The 17,268-nt window shown below is 49.4% G+C and overlaps 1 protein-coding gene across 3 annotated transcripts in view; it reads right to left on the bottom strand.

Moving 5' to 3' along the window:
- Nucleotides 1-17,268, bottom strand: part of LOC140396978 (phytanoyl-CoA hydroxylase-interacting protein-like) — a 91,921-nt gene that overhangs the window by 26,773 nt on the left and 47,880 nt on the right. For all 3 annotated transcript variants that reach the window (XM_072485980.1, XM_072485979.1, XM_072485981.1), the window contains one exon: nucleotides 5,127-5,294. In XM_072485980.1, coding sequence (XP_072342081.1) covers nucleotides 5,127-5,291 — 165 coding nt within the window. In that variant the 5' untranslated portion in view covers nucleotides 5,292-5,294. The remainder of the gene's footprint in view (nucleotides 1-5,126; nucleotides 5,295-17,268) is intronic.

Here is a 17,268-nt window from a genome sequence, read left to right as displayed (position 1 = left end):
CTGAACCCCGGGATTGAGTTACAGACTGGAATCTAATCGAGGGGTTTGGGGTGGTTTATATATAGAACAACTGATACCCGGGAGTGAGTTACAGACTAGAATCTAATCGAGGGGTTTGGGGTGGTTTATATATAGAATAACAGATACCGGGGAGTGAGTTACAGACTGGAATCTAATCGAGGGGTTCAGGTGGTTTATATATAGAATAACAGATACCCGGGAGTGAGTTACAGACTGGAGTCTAATCGAGGGTTTCAGGGTGGTTTATATATAGAATAACAGATACCCGGGAGTGAGTTACAGACTGGAATCTAATCGAGGGGTTCAGTGTGGTTTATATATAGAATAACAGATACCCGGGAGTGAGTTACAGACTGGAATCTAATCGAGGAGTTCGGGGTGGTTTATATACAGAATAACAGATACCCGGGAGTGAGTTACAGACTGGAATCTAATCGAGGGGTTCAGGGTGGTTTATATATAGAATAACAGATACCCGGGAGTGAGTTACAGACTGGAATCTGATTGAGGGGTTCAGGGTGGTTTATATATAGAATAACAGATACCTGGGAGTGAGTTACAGACTGGAATCTAATCGAGGGGTTCAGGCTGGTTTATATATAGAATAACAGATACCTGGGAGTGAGTTACAGACTGGAATCTAATCGAGGGGTTCAGGGTGGTTTATATATAGAATAACAGATACCCGGGAGTGAGTTACAGACTGGAATGTAATCGAATGGTTCAGGGTGGTTTATATATAGAATAACTGAACCCCGGGATTGAGTTACAAACTGGAATCTAATCAAGGGGTTCAGGGTGGTTTATATATAGAATAACAGATACCCGGGAGTGAGTTCAGACTGGAATCTAATCGAGGGGTTTGGGGTGGTTTATATATAGAATAAATGATACCCGGGAGTGAGTTACAGACTGGAGTCTAATCAAGGGGTTCAGGGTGGTTTATATATAGAATAACAGTTACCCTAGAGTGAGTTACAGACTGGAATCTAATCGAGGGGTTCAGGGTGGTTTATATATAGAATAACAGATACCTGGGAGTGAGATACAGACTGGAATGTAATCGAGGGGTTCAGGGTGGTTTATATATAGAATAACTGAACCCCGGGATTGAGTTACAGACTGGAATCTAATCGAGGGGTTTGGGGTGGTTTATATATAGAACAACTGATACCCGGGAGTGAGTTACAGACTGGAATCTAATCGAGGGGTTTGGGGTGGTTTATATATAGAATAACAGATACCGGGGAGTGAGTTACAGACTGGAATCTAATCGAGGGGTTCAGGTGGTTTATATATAGAATAACAGATACCCGGGAGTGAGTTACAGACTGGAGTCTAATCGAGGGTTTCAGGGTGGTTTATATATAGAATAACAGATACCCGGGAGTGAGTTACAGACTGGAATCTAATCGAGGGGTTCAGTGTGGTTTATATATAGAATAACAGATACCCGGGAGTGAGTTACAGACTGGAATCTAATCGAGGGGTTCGGGGTGGTTTATATACAGAATAACAGATACCCGGGAGTGAGTTACAGACTGGAATCTAATCGAGGGGTTCAGGGTGGTTTATATATAGAATAACAGATACCCGGGAGTGAGTTACAGACTGGAATCTGATTGAGGGGTTCAGGGTGGTTTATATATAGAATAACAGATACCCGGGAGTGAGTTACAGACTGGAATCTAATTGACGGGTTCGGGGTGGTTTATATACAGAATAACATTTCCAGGAGTGAACCATAGTTTGGAATATAATCTCATCGCAGCCCTTTCAGCACTTGTGTTGAGCTGCTGAGAAAAAGCATCCCACGTGAATCGTGGATGATTATGTAAGAAATCAATCTGTGTCAGTCAGACGCCCCCAGAGAGCAAATGATGGTTGCAATTGCGGGGTTTGAGTGCATTGCAAAGTGGGAGAATGCCAGTGCAATTAGACAGGAGCTGATGGTTTTAATTCCAAAACATTACAAGAAGTAATAGTGTCAGCGTTCCCTGGGGGTAGCTTCTAATCAACTGTTATTAACTGTTTGATAACCCACACTACCTATCTCTGAGCCCTGCTCAAATCGTGGAATCAACCATGTTCACATTCAGCAGGTTGAACCCGAGTTGGAGGAGAGAGAGAGAGAGGGAAGCAATATTTCTTTGTAATGCAGGTAAATTATTCACCATCTTATCCAGCTCTCCATCCTTGCCCGCCTCAGCTGCAGTTCAGTGCAATGTGAAGGGAACCATGGAAGAAGGCCATGATTTCAGTGCCCTCTGTGTCGCAACCTGTCATATGGCTCTCAGTAGGGAAGTGAAATTCTTCAGGTGTTAATAACACATGCAGGAGGGGTGCCAGAGCCCTCTGCACATGTCTACTATCAGTGAGATGGAAGCTTGCTTTTCCTGATTCTTTCTGCCCATTGCAGGATTCAATTGAAAGGCTCCAGCAAGATGTGTGTCTGTGTTACAATATTCTTATCTAAGGATTTGCACTCTCCCTCTCTATCTCTCTCCATCCATCTCCCTTTGTCCTCCCTCTCTTTCTCTCTCTCTGTCTCTTATTCTCTGCCTCTTTCTCTCTACCTGTGTCGTACTCTCTTTCTCTCAATCTGTCACAGTTTCTGACACTCTGTTTTTCCTTCACTGCTGCCCTCTCTTCCTCTATTCTTCTGTTTCTCCCTATCCTCTTTTTATTATGGGTAGCACGGTGGCACAGTGGTTAGCACAGTTGCTTCACAGCGCCAGGGTTCCAGGTTTGATTCCCGACTTGGGTCACTCTCTGTGTGGAGTCTGCACGTTCTACCCGTGTTTGCGTGGGTTTCCTCCGGGTGCTCCGGTTTCCTCCCACAAGTCCCGAAAGACGTGCTTGTTAGGTGAATTGGACATTCTGAATTCCCCCTCTGTGACCCGAACAGGCGCCGGAATGTGGCGACTAGGGGCTTTTCACAGTAACTTCATTGCAGTGTTAATGTAAGCCTACGTGTGACAATAATAAAGATTATTATTTATTTGTATCTCTCTCCACTCTGCCTCTCTGCCTCCTCGCTTCTCTTTAATTTTCTCTCCCCTTGTCTCTCTCTCTGTCTTTCCGCCTCTCTCTTTCTGTTTCTCCGTCTTTCTGTCCCCTTGCTCTTTGCTTCTCTGTCTCCACCCCCATTAAGCCCACTGTCTTTCTTTGTCTCTCGCTCTGTCTCTCAGCCTCTCTGTTTTTTCTCTCTACCTCTCTCTCCGTATTTTTTGGTGATGGGATAATTCTGCCTCACTGAAGTCCTCGCTGGTATAGCTGCTGTTTCGGGAATATTTTGAAATGAAATTTCGATTGGAATTTATTGCATTTGCTTCAGTCAGATATCTCTGACCGGTCTCCTTGACTTCAATAAGCGTTTCCTGCTTCAGTCACCTGGGTCAGCTAGAATCGATATCCTTATTCTTCCCGGATTTTGTCTTTGGTTACTGTTATAACCTGCCTACCTACCATTGGCTGGGGACTAATGACAATCCCACAATCCTGTGGGAGTATGAGCTTCCCCAATGAGGGGGGCGGAGAAACCATTAGTAAACTCCAAGTATAAATAAAGCTGGCCAGTTTGGAAACAGCAGGAAGGAGAGTGCAGCAAGGGAAGTTGCTGCTGCTGTTATATATATATATATATATATATATATATGTTATTGTAAATAAATGTTATTACTTTGTATCCTTAAAACTCGTGCTGGATTCTTCGTGACCCTCACAAAAGTTACCTTGCCGTCCATTAGTGAGGACAGTTTCCCCTTACTGCTGCTGACGTGGGAAATGCATTTTGCTCAGCTTAGATCAGAAGTAATGTCATAACTTCACAAGAAAGACATGGATGTGAAAAGTCATGTAGCTCTTTAGCTCTTTTATGGTCAGAGTTCCTCTCCCAACACATTTAACTCGGCTTTGCAATCACCCTGTGTGCCGCTGGTTCGACTAGATGTTAACTGACAGTCAGGCGAACACGAATAGTTGAGTTTATTTCCCCTTGAGGTAATTACACGGAAGTGGAGTGAGGAAAGGTGGGAATTGAAGACCTTTGCCTGCGCTCCCATTATATTCCCATTCTTTCGGGCAATTCGGGATTGGCGATAAATGCTAGCCCTGCCAGTGGTGCTCAGATAGCAAGAACAAATCTTTTAAAAATCCATCCCTGATATTGCGGCAGGCTATTTTGTTTTTTTACTTTCAGCAAATCAAGGGGCAATTTAGCGTGGCCAATCCACCTACCCTGCACATCTTTGGGTTGTGGGGGAGAGACCCACGCAAACACGGGGAGAATGTGCAAACTCCACACGGACAGTGACCCGGGGCTGGGATCGAACTCTGGTCCTTGGCGCAATGAGGCAGCAGTGCTAACTACTGTGCCGCCCTGTTGGCAGGCTCAGTTGGATAAACAGACAACTGTGCCTAGTTTTGGACAAAGGGCTTCCACTCCAAGATGTTCTTATACTCTCGTGTTAAAGAGGAAGGATTACACTGCAGTGACTCACCAAGATTTCTTCAATAGTACCTCTTAAGCCCGTGACCCTCGCCATCTCGAAGGATGAAGGCAGCAAGGATATGGGAACAACATGACCTCAACGTCATTAAGCATCACAACATAGGCATCTATCGGCCAATCCTGAATAATTCCTGAGTCATAAACCTGGGACTCCCAACGGAACAACACCACTCGAACACCTTCGCCACATCGACGATTCATCAGCACCTTCTCAAGTGGAGGAGTCATGCCCACATCGCCAGAAGGAGTAAAACATGAGGGAAACCTCCCCCAGTAAATCCTGATTTGAGCAGTGCGAGGAGGAAGTAATAGCCCTTAAAAATGGGAATATAATGGGAACACTTAAAGGTGTTCGATTCCCAACTTCCCACTCTCCACATCAAGTGGAAATAAACTCAAATATTAGTGTCAGACTGAGGGCCTGTCTGAGGATTACTAGAAGAAAAGCAATATTAAGCCCATTTGGCTAACTTTAAAATGACAAACCCAAAGCTGATCAAATTATACGCTTACAGCCCACAGAAAGAATTAGAGGTGACAGATATGTCCATTTTGCAAGCTGCCGGTCTGAAACCCCCCATGTAGAGCTTACTCTGTGCTTGAATTTGTTGGAATCCTTGTTTTCCTTCTTGTTGAGGTCAACAAAGTAATGTGTGATGCGCTCCCTGTCCTTGGCATCTGTGTCCCAGCAGATCTTGAAAGAGTCGCAGGTGATGCTGGTGATCTTGATGTTGTGAGGAGTCGACAGCAGCTCCATTTTCTGTTGGAGGAAGAGAGAGGATATCTTACACAGCAAGGAACAGCTTCACCCTGACATGGCTGCTTCCCCCTCCGCCCTCTCAAAAGTCGACGGTCAAAGACAGCAACTCGCTTTTGGCTCGCACCTTTTAAGATAGTGAACCTTCCCTGAGGTACTTCACTCGGGCGTTATCAAACAAAATCTGGCACCGGGCCACAAGATGGTGGTCGAAAGCTTGGATCTGACACCAGGCCACAAGATGGTGGCCGAAAGCTTGGATCTGACACCAGGCCACAAGATGGTGGACGAAAGCTTGGATATGGCACCGGGCCACAAGATGGTGGCCGAAAGGTTGGATCTGGCACCGGGCCACAAGATGGTGGCCGAAAGGTTGGATCTGGCACCGGGCCACAAGATGGTGGCCGAAACTTTGGTCTACATAATCGGTGTCAAGGGATATCTTAAAGTGGTGGAGAGGTGGTGCCGGGCTCTGCAGAGGGTGAATGCAACGTCTTTGCAAACGAGATTAGGGTTGAGACAGATGCATGGGGCCCATTTGACTAAGATGGGGAGGCTGTTTGCGGGAGTGGAGGACGAGTGTGAGCGTTGTGAGGGCCCGGCTAACCATGTAAACATGGTCGTGTCCTCCGCTCGTGGGGTTCTGGGTCTCTTTCTTGAGCACCATGCCACCGATTCTACAAATGGGACCGAAGCCATATTCAGGGTGTCGGGCCTGCCAGAGCTACAGACGGGAGGCAGGGGTGGGGGTGGGGGGGGCTGGCGCTGATGTCTTGGCCTTGGCCTCGCTGATTGCTCGAAGGCGGGTACTGCTGAGGTGGAGGTCAGCTTCTCCACCCAGTGCCTCGGTGTGGCTTTGGGATCTTATGGAATTTCTATATCTTGAGAAAGTTAAGTACACCGTAAGAGGGGCAATTGAGGGGTTCAACTGGTGGTGGCATTAGTTGCTGAGGAGGAAGTTGGGGGTTTTCTGTTGGGGGTCCAGTTGTTCGGGAGGAGGGGTTCAGATGGTTTATTATTTTGTTATGTATAAAATTGAAAAAGTTGAATAAAAATATTTTTTAAAGTGATGGAAAGTTCAAAGAAGAACAAAGAACAATACAGCACAGGAACAGGCCCTTCGGCCCTCCAAGCCTGTGCCGGCCATGATACCACCCTTTGCCAAAACCCTCAGAACTTCCTCGTGCCGTATCCCTCTATACCCTCTATCCATGTGTTTGTCAAGATGCCTTTTGAACACCGTTAATGTATCTGCTTCCACAACCTCCCCTGGCAACGCGTTCCAGGCACTCACCACCCGCTGCGTAAAAAACCTGCCTCGCACATCTCCTCTAAACTTTGCCCCACGGACCTTAAACCTATGCCCCCTGGTGAGTGACCCCTCCACCCTGGGAAAGAGTGCCTTCCCATCCACTCTATCCATGCCCCTCATAATCTTGTAGACCCCTCAACCTCCATCTTTCTAATGAAAACAGTCCGAGTCTATTCAGCCTCTCCGCATAGCTAGGGAGGGGGTTTGCAGAGTTTAGAGACTTGGTCGCTGAAGGCACAGTGGAGGTAAATCGGAGAAGCGCAGGAGACCAGAATTAGAGGAGCGTGGACATCTTGGAGAGTTGTGGGTGGGAGGGGGTTACAGAGATGGGGAGGGGGGAGGCCGTGGAGCGATTTGAAAATGGGTGAGTATTTTAAATTTGCGGCATTGCCAAACCGGGAGCCGATGTGGTCAGCGTCGGACAAAGTGGACTTGGTTAGTGTCAGGGTGAAGACAACAGAATTTTGGTTGAACTGAAGTTGACGGTTATGTAGTCGGAAGCTCTTATTCCGAAGGCCTTCTTCAGGCAGGTCAACAGGAGCATAACGGGGTTTGTGTGGGCGCGAGGGACTCCGAGGGTGAGAAGGGTGTTCCTGGAGCGGAGTAATGATGGGGGTAGGGGGCTGCCGCTGCCCAACCTCTGTGGGTACTACTGGGCCGCCAATGTGGCGATGGTGCGCAAGTGGGTGATGGAGGGGGAGGGGGCGGCATGGAAGGGGCCAGAGACAACGTCTTGTGAGGATATGAGTCTGGAGGCGCTGCAACGGTGCTGCTGCCGCTCCCTCCAATGAGGTATACCACGAGCCCGGTGGCGGCGGCTACCCTCAAAATTTGGGGGCAATGGAGACAGCACAGGGGGGAAGTGGGGGCCTCGGTGTGGACGCCAATACGGGGTAACCACCGGTTTGTCCCAGGGAGAATAGATGGAGGGTGGCACAGGGCAGGGATAAGAAGGTTGGGGGACCTGTTTGTGGATGGGAAGTTCATGAGCCTGGGTGAGCTGGAGGAGAAGTATGGGCCCCCCCGGGAAACACCTCTAGGTATCTACAGGTAAGGGCGTTTGCCAGGTGGCAGGTGGTGGAATTCCCGCTGCTGCCGCCACGCACGGTACAGGACGGTGCTCTCGGGGGTGTGGGTTGGAGACGGGAAGATTTCGGCAACGTACCAGGTGATGCAGGAGGAGGCCTCGGTGGAGGAGCTGAAAGGTAAGTGGGAGGAGGGGTTGGGGGAGGAGATCGAGGAGGGGAGGTGGCCAGATGCCCGAGGGAGGGTGAACTCTTCCTCTTCGTGTGCGAGGCTCAGCCTCATACAGTTTAAGGTGCTGCACAGGGCACACATGACCGGGACAAGGTGAGGACAGGTGTGTTAGGTGCTCAGGGAGCCCAGCAAACCACACCCATATGTTCTGGGCATGCCCAGCGCTGGAGGAATTTTGGAAGGGCGTAGCGAGGACGGTGTCGAGGTTTGTAGGATCCAGGGTCAAACCGGGCTGGGGGCTCGCAATATTTGGGGTTGCAGAGGAGCCGAGAGTACAGGAGGCAAAAGAGGCCGGAATTCTGGCCTTTGCATCCCTGGTAGGTAGCCCGGCGAAGGATTCTTCTTCAGTGGAAGGATGCGAGGCCCCCAAGCGTGGAACCCTGGATCAACGATATGGCAGGGTTTATTAAATTGGAGAGGGTGAAATTTGTCTTAAGGGGATCGGTACAAGGGTTCTTCAGGCGGTGGCAACCGTTCTTAGACTTCCTGGCAGAACGGTAGACAATGGTCAGCAGCAGCAACCCGGGGGGGAGGTGGGTTCTATTTTATTTTTGTTTGTCTATACTGGGGGATCTGAGGGGGTGTATATATTTGTTATGTTTGCTATGTGTTTCGGCGGGTGTTAATACATTATTTATGTACAGGGGGAGGGGGCACAGGGTTGTTTTGTTTTGTATTTCATTCTATTGGGTTCCTTTCACATTTTGTTGTTGATATTTTGTGAAAACTTTTATAAAAGTTATTTTTTTTAAAATGTAGTCGGAAGCTGATCCCGGGTCTAAAAACGGCGCCACGGTTACGAGCAATCTGGTGCATCACAGACAGTTCCTGGGAGCGCCCCCCCCCCCTCCGGATTAAATTCGACATTCCATAGCCACCCACCATCTTTATACACAAATCATTCATCGATTTAAGATAATTGGCAAAAGGCGCAATGGCGATGTGTGGGGGAACCTTTTAATGCAGCAAGTGGTTAGCATCTGGAATGGGCTGCTTGAGAATGCGACAGAGGCAGGTTCAATCGAGGCTTTCAAAGGGGAGCTGGAGTATCGGCCAAAGAGAGACAATTTGCAGGGCGGTGGGGAAAAGTGAGGGAGTGCGACTACCTGAGTTCTCCCAGAGAGCTGGCATGAACATGACAGGGCAAATGGCCTCCTTCTGTGCTTGATTCTATCCATCCTGCTCCTTTAGCTCCTGGCCAATGTCCCTATACTGCAGCCACATCGCTCTCACCTCCTGGATTAAGGTTTTTCCTTCTAAAATCCTTTAAAATGCCCCTTTAATTGAAAATCCCGAGTGGTCACCATTACGGTGTGACATGGGCATGATTCCAGTTGCAAGGCAAAGGTTAGTCAGAGATCCTATCAAGTCTCAATGCGCTAACGTATTAATGTTTTCCGATATTGCCGTAATGTTAGCCTTTGTTTGTTGAGGACGGAAGTATGATTTAATTTTAGAGTATTGATCGCTGAACATTTGACCTGTGACTGACCGGACAGCGCAGGCTAGTTTTAACGCACAGCACTCAAAGAAGGAACTTAATGAAAGATGGGCCTTTCGAAAGAGAATTCCTAAGGGCAGAATCTTCTGCTCTCGCTGGTGGCGAGCTCGCAGACAGGAAGGCCTGTGATTAACTTCAGGGTGGTAAGGCCTGTGATTGAGCTTCTTGCCCTGCCACCTATTGAGGCCCTTCGGTGGCCAATTAACGTGACCAATCTTCTTTTAAAAATAAATTTAGAGTACCCTATTCATTTTTTCCAACTAAGAGGCAATTTAGCGTGGCCAATCCACCTACCCTGCACATCTTTGGGTTGTGGGGGTGAGACCCACGCAAACATGGGGAGAATGTGCAAACTCCACACGGACAGTGACCCAGAGCCGGGATCGAACCTGGCACCTCGGCGCCGTGAGGCAGCAGGGCTAACCCACTCCGCCACCGTGCCGCCCATTAATGTGACCAATCTTGATGTAGATTATAGTGCAGGGCAGCACGGTGGCACAGTGGTTAGCACTGCAGCCTCACGGCACCGAGGTCCCAGGTTCGATCCCGGCCCCGGGTCACTGTCCGTGTGGAGTTTGCACATTCTCCCCATGTCTGCGTGGGTTTCGCTCCCACAACCCAAAGATGTGCAGGGTAGGTGGATTGGCCACGCTAAATTGCCCCTTAATTGGAAAAATGAATTGGGTACTCACAATTTTTTTTTCAAATGTGGATTAAAGTCACTCATCATTATCATAGCATCCTTGTTACATCTCTAATTTTCTGTCTAATGCCATGCCCGTAGAATTGGAGACAAGAGTAACATTATCGATTAAAACAATGAAGTAATCTCGTTAGCCTGGTGGATAAAGAAATTGTTGCTGAGGGAATCAGCTTAGTAACCGAAATTAGAGTAAATGTCTATGTCCAATTAAATTAACATTCCACGGAATTGTGACTGAAATTTTGGTGTGTATGGTGGCGGGAATTGAGTGACTGAAATGGATCCAAAGTGTTAGTTTGTCATGAGTATTTGGATTGGTAATGGTGTGTTTGGCTTGAGAGCAGTGACATATTTGAGTCAGGTGTGGCTGTAAAACATATATTTTAAAGGCATCTGTCTTTGTTGGGCAAACAGCTTTAACTATTACCATTACAGGCAAATGCAAAGATGGTGATTATATCACATTAAATGCACTAGCTATTTCGGGCTGTATAGTTAGTACCAGCGATAAGCAAGGATGATATGTCCCTTGATACCTTAGCTTAACAACAATTGAATATCTCAGTTATGCCTCACCTGCATCCACAACCTCATACCCTCCACCACCGACGCACAGTGGCAGCAAGATGCCTACAAGATGCACCGCAGCAACTCACCAAGGTTCCTTAAGCAGCACCTTCCAAACCCACGACCTCTACCATCTAGAAGGACAAGGGCAGCAGATACCTGGGAACCCCACCACCTGGAGGTTCCCCTCCAAGTCACTCACCACCCCGACTTGGAAATATATCGGCCGTTCCTTCACTGTTGCTGGGGGAAAATCCTGGAACTCCCTCCCTAACAGCACTGTGGGTGTACCTACACCGCATGACTGCAACGGCTCAAGATGGCGGCTCAGCACCACCTTCTCCAGGGGCAATTAGCGATGGACAACAAATGCTGGGTCCGGCCAACAACATCCGCAACCCGAGAAAATAATACTTTAAACAAATATATCTTGTGTCCAAGAGTTCGTCTACTCAGTCAAATCGTCGAGGTTCCTTTGCCATTTGTTGCATACGGTGTCCCTTCCAACGTAATGTCACAATGGCACCTCTGCAAAGCCACATTTCACTCACATCTCCCGTACCAGCCTCCCCGAACAGGCGCCGGAATGTGGATTTCATAGAATTTTTTCACAGAATTTACAGTGCAGAAGGAGGCCATTCGGCCCATCGAGTCTGCACCGGCTCTTGGAAAGAGCACCCTACCCAAGGCCACACTACCTATTTCCATAACCCAGTAACCCCATTCAACCAACACTAAGGGCAATTTATCATGGCCAATCCACCTAACCTGCACATCTTTGGACTGTGGGAGGAAACCGGAGCACCCGGAGGAAACCCACGCACACACGGGGAGGATGTGCAGACTCCGCACAGACAGTGACCCAGCCGGGAATCGAACCTGGGACCCTGGCGCTGTGAAGCAATTGTGCTAACCACTGTGCTACCGTGCTGCTCACGTGTGGCGACTAGGGGCTTTTCACAGTAATTTCATTTTGAAGCCTACTTGTGACAATAAGCGAGTTTCATTTTCATTTCATTTCACATCCTCCCCCATTGAGAAACCTCTGTGCGCCGCTCATTGAAATGGTGCGCGCTGTTGATAATTGTAGAGCAAGGTGCTGTGCAACGAGGAGGCTGCAAACTCTGCCACTTCTGCTCGCAATTCTGTATAAAGTCAAACTGTCATGGCTGCACTTAGCTCCCCTTTCCTCACCTGACACCATCAGGTCTGGCTTGCCTGTAGCTCAATGGGGGTGACGGCAGGGGGGAGGGGGAGAAATGGGTCAGAGTGAAGGAGGGTAGGTGACACAGGGCCAGAGAGAGAGAGAGGATACGTTAATAAGAGTTGATGGGAAGGTGTGAATGGTTAAAGAATGAAGGAGAGAGGGACGGACAGGCAGGTTGAGGAGATGGAGAAAGGGAGTGAGTTAACCTGCGTTAATCCTGTCATGTACCCGCACTGTGTTCACAACCTTTTGATGTATTTTAATGCAAATACATCTTGCATCATTAGTGTTTGAAATATTTCCATTCTTGTTGCCACGGCAACGATGCTCCTTGAACAGGAAAGATGCTGATGAGAAAGACGTTTCTCTCCAAGCCAAGTGCAGGCGAGGAAGGCGGTTTAGCCCTCTCGCTCGCCTCCTTTCTCAGCCCCTTCCCCTCTCCATCGCAATACTTCTTTTCCTATTTTTACACTGCGCATTTCTTAAAATTTTAAGTACCCAATTCTACTTTTTTTTCCCAATTAAGGGGCAATTTAGCGTGGCCAGTCCACCTACCCTGCACATCTTAATGCAGCATACATGTATGTGTATTTAATATGTATACAATTCTCTCTCTCTCTATGTGAGTAAGCTACTCTTTTTCCTGTGAAATTTTCAGCTCTGTATTTTACCTATATTAAATTGAGGCTACATTAGGAGTGATGATTGCATTTTGCCCCACAGAGGGTGCTTCAAGACAGTGGGCTAGATTCTCCGTGGACGGGGATCCTCCGTTTCGCCAGCAGCGCACTCACGCCCGCAGATTTCCCGACGGCACGGGGGTGCCAACAATGGAAAACCTCATTGGCTGGCTGCTGGGGCGGAGAATCCAGCTGTTGGAGGGGCCGTGGCGCTGCTGGGACGGAGAATCCAGCTGTTGGAGGGGGCGTGGCGCTGCTGGGGCGGAGAATCCAGCTGTTGGAGGGGGCGTGGCGCTGCTGGGGCGGATAATCCAGCTGTTGGAGGGGGCGTGGCGCTGCTGGGGCGGAGAATCCAGCTGTTGGAGGGGCCGTGGCGCTGCTGGGACGGAGAATCTAGCTGTTGGAGGGAGCGTGGCGCTGCTGGGGCGGAGAATCCAGCTGTTGGAGGGGGCGTGGCGCTGCTGGGGCGGATAATCCAGCTGTTGGAGGGGCCGTGGTGCACCCAAAAACAGGTGTGGCAGGACGGAGACTCCGACCCAGTATTTTCCAAACATTTTTTCCCAGGACCCACTTTTGCCGACCTTCAGGACCCGTGAAGGCCGACCTTGGCAACCTATGCCAGCCGACCTTGCCACGTTTGATTACCTTTCATGCAAAAAGGAATCTACTCGGTCCTCGCGTTCTCACTTGAATCAGGTTCACAGGAGGAGAGGGTAATGCGCGTGTGGATGCAGACTTCAGCCAGTTCCTTTGTGCCGTCTTCATCTTTGTGAGAACGGAAAATCCAACCTCGCACATGTCATCCGGATGGGCAATAGCAACAAAATGCTTGTTTTACTCAGCACTGGATACTCCTGGGGGATGCTGCTCCAGAATGCTGACAGCCTCATGGGCTTTTGGCGTGTTTTTACTTTGATATCACAGGTCAGGTACAGCTGTGGAGTCTTTTAATTTGGAGTCAGCTCTAAGATAACTCTGGGGTCTCAACCTCAAAAGGAATTTTTCACCCACCACCTCCCTTTCAAAATCTGAAATTTCTCCTCTCGTTTGCCAGTATTTCCCTGCACTAACACACATGGGCTTTGCCTCCTTATTTACATTGGCACAATTGACAAAACCATACCTCAAGAAGTCATTTTTGTATTGCTTTGTTCCCGAATTAAGTTTCTTCTTTGTGGGCTGTTAACGAGAGGCCCTGGAGCTCTGCACAGAGCTAACACTAGCACTGCTCTATCCTGCCCTAGACTCTCCTGGGCAGTTCTCTCCAGCAGATTCTGTTGTGAGATCCTGTCCAATAGGTACACTACCTTTTTGTGTCCCTGGCTGTCTCTTACTTTTAAGAAAACAATCGATCTTCACAGTCCTCTTGCCATGAGCTGGAAAATGGAAGCAACTCTACTCTGTGATTAGGCGTCAAAAGCACGTACAAGACGCTTGACGTCAAGTGTACATGCAGGGCGCGTGACCTGCTCTCTGTTGCGTCTTCTGCCAGCGTGACTACATGCAACGTCATTTATTCTGATGTAAAAGGCGGTGACGGCCGCCATTCTCAATGTAAAAATCGGTCGCGGTCGTTGGGCGCTTCTCCCGTGATCAGGACCAGCAGGACCGATTGTTCCTCAACCCTCTGGACCTCCGCCCGCGACCCACCCTGCTTTATGTTGCTTACTTACTCACTGCGTTGACGAGCAGCCATTGGATGAGAACAACTTTGCCCCACCGTTTTAGCATTTGTGCTTTTCAGTGTTGGGGAATACCGCTTGCCCAGGATTGGTAGCACAACTTTCATTGATGCCGTTGCAGATATGAGCACTCACCGTGTATTTGAGGTAGAGCACGCAGCATCTTCTATCTTATCCCCATCGTATTTGGGGGGGGGGGGTGGGGGGAGGGCGGGCAATCCAGTTGCAGAGCGAAGTCTGTGTCCCTGAGACCTGCTTACATCAATGCAACTCTATCCGGAAGGAAGGACAACATTGATCCCTTCAAACTGTTGGCTGTGATGTTGGGTTCAAATATCAGAGGAGATGTGAGAGAGCTAAGCAGAGGAGGACCTTTTACTGCAAGCGGATTCTAAATGTGGGATGTTACCTGAGATGGCCAATTAAGCAGTTGGTATAAATTGAGTAACTAGACGATTGAATGTGTTTCTGAAGAAAGGCAGGGTAAGGATATGAGAAGGTGAAGTAGATGTCTGATATGAAGGGGTGTAAATTGGTTCGTCAGGCCGGGTGAGGAGGTGAGGGAGAAGGTAGGTAAGTGGGATTGAGGGCAATGGGGAGGTGGGATTGAAGGACGTGGGAAAAGGTGGTAGGTGAGATTGAGAGATATGAGAGGAGGAGGTTAGGAGGGTCTGAAGGATATGGGGAGAAGGTGGGTAGGTAGGATTGAGGGTTATGGGGAGAAGGTAGATATGTGGGATTGAGGGATATGGGGAGAAGGTGGCATTGAGGGATATGGAAAGAGGGTGGTTTGGTGAGATTGAGTGTACGAGGAGAAGGATGGTAGGTGGGAATGAGGGATATAGCGCGAAGGTGAAATTGTGAGATATGGAGGGAAGATAGGCAGGTGCGATTGAGGGATATAGGAAGATGGATGGTAGTTGGGATTAAGAGATGTGGAGAAGGAGGGTAGCTGCAATTGAGGCGAATAGGGAGTAGTTGGGTGGTGGGATTGAGGTATATAAGGACAAGGTGTGTCTGGGATTGAGGTATATGAGGACAAGGTGTGTCAATGGGATTGAGGTCGATGAGGAGAAGGTGTGTCTGTGGCATTGAGGGATATGAGGAGAAAATGTGTCGGTGGGATTGAGGGATATGGGAGAAGATGGGATTGTGACGTGGAGAGATGGTGGGGTCGTTGAGATTGAGGGATATGGGGAGAAGATGGGATTGTGAGATGTGGAGAGAAGGTGGGATTGAGGGATGTGGAAGTATGTGGGAATATGGAAGGTAGGAGGGATTGAGGAATATGGGGGGGAAGTTGGGTCTGTGGAATTGAGGGATATGGGGAGAGATGGGGAAATGGGATATGGAGTGACGGTGGGTAGGTGGGATTGAGATATATGGGGACACGGGTAGGTGGGATTGAAGGATATGGGGACACGGTGGGTAGGTGGGATTGAGGGATATGGGGAGAAGATGGGTAAATGGGATATGGGGAGATGGTGGGTAGGTGGGATTGACGGATATGGGGACACGGTGGGTAGGTGGGATGAGCGATATGGGGTGACGGTGGGTAGGTGGGATTGAGGGATATGGGGAGAAGGTGGAATTGAGGGATATGGGGAGACGGTGGGTAGGTGGGATTGTGGGACATGGTGGGATTGAGGGATCTGGGGAGATGGTGGGTAGGTGGGATTGAGGGACATGGTGGGATTGAGGGATCTGGGGAGAAGGTGAGTAGGTGGGATTGAGGGATATGGGTAGACGGTGGGATTGAGGGATATGGGGTGACGGTGGGTAGGTGGGATTGAGGGATATGGGGAAACGGTGGGATTGAGGGATATGGGGAGATGGTGGGATTGAGGGATATGGGGAGACGGTGGGTAGGTGGGATTGAGGGATATGGGGAGACGGTGGGTAGGTGGGATTGAGGGATATGGGGAGACAGTGGGTAGGTGGGATTGAGGGATATGGGGAGAAGGTGCGTAGGTGGGATTGAGGGATATGGGGAGAAGGTGAGTAGGTGGGATTGAGGGATATGGGGAGAAGGTGGGTAGGTGGGATTGAGGGATATGGGGAGAAGGTGGGGATTGTGGGATATGGGGAGAAGGTGGGTAGATGGGATTGAGGGATATGGGGAGACGGTGGGTAGGTGGGATTGAGGGATATGGGGAGACGGTGGGATTGAGGGATATGGGGTGACGGTGGGTAGGTGGGATTGAGGGATATGGGGAAACGGTGGGATTGAGGGATATGGGGAGACGGTGGGTAGGTGGGATTGAGGGATATGGGGAGATGATGGGTAAATGGGATCTGGGGAGACGGTGGGTAGGTGGGATTGAGGGATATGGGGAGACGGTGGGTAGGTGGGATTGAGGGATATAGGGAGAATGTGGGTAAATGGGATACGGGGAGTCGGTGGGTAGGTGGGATTGAGGGATATAGGGAGAATGTGGGGAAATGGGATACGGGGAGTCGGTGGGTAGTTCGGATTGAGGGGTATGGGGAGACGGTGGGTAGGTGGGATTGAGGGGTATGGGGAGATGGTGGGTAGGTGGGATTGAGGGATATGGGGAGGTGGTGGGATTGAGGGATATGGGGAGGTGGGATTGTGGGAAATGGGGAGAGGATGGGTAAGTGGGATATGGGGAGATGGTGGGTAGGTGGGATTGAGGGATATGGGAAGACGGTGGGTAGGTGGGATGGAGGGATATGGGGAGACGGTGGGTAGGTGGGATTGAGGGATATGGGGAGAAGGTGGGATTGAGGGACATGGTGAGACGGTGGGTAGGTGGGATTGAGGGATATGGGGAGAAGGTGGGTAGGTGGTATTGAGGGATATGGGGAGATGGTGGGTAGGTGGGATTGAGGGATATGGGGAGATGGTGGGATTGAGGGATATGGGGAGAAGGTGAGTAGGTGGGATTGAGGGATATGGGGAGACGGTGGAATTGAGGCATATGGGGAGACGGTGGGTAGGTGGGATTGTGGGACATGAGAAGGTGGGTAGGTGGGATTGAGGGATATGGGGAGATGGTGGGTAGGTGGGATTGAGGGACATGGTGGGATTGAGGGATATGGGGAGA

Source organism: Scyliorhinus torazame, chromosome 20, assembly GCF_047496885.1.
Source record: "Scyliorhinus torazame isolate Kashiwa2021f chromosome 20, sScyTor2.1, whole genome shotgun sequence".
Classification (NCBI taxonomy): Eukaryota; Metazoa; Chordata; class Chondrichthyes; order Carcharhiniformes; family Scyliorhinidae; genus Scyliorhinus; species Scyliorhinus torazame.
The sequence above is the reverse complement of the archived record's forward strand: the minus strand, read 5'-3'. Positions and strand labels throughout refer to the sequence as shown.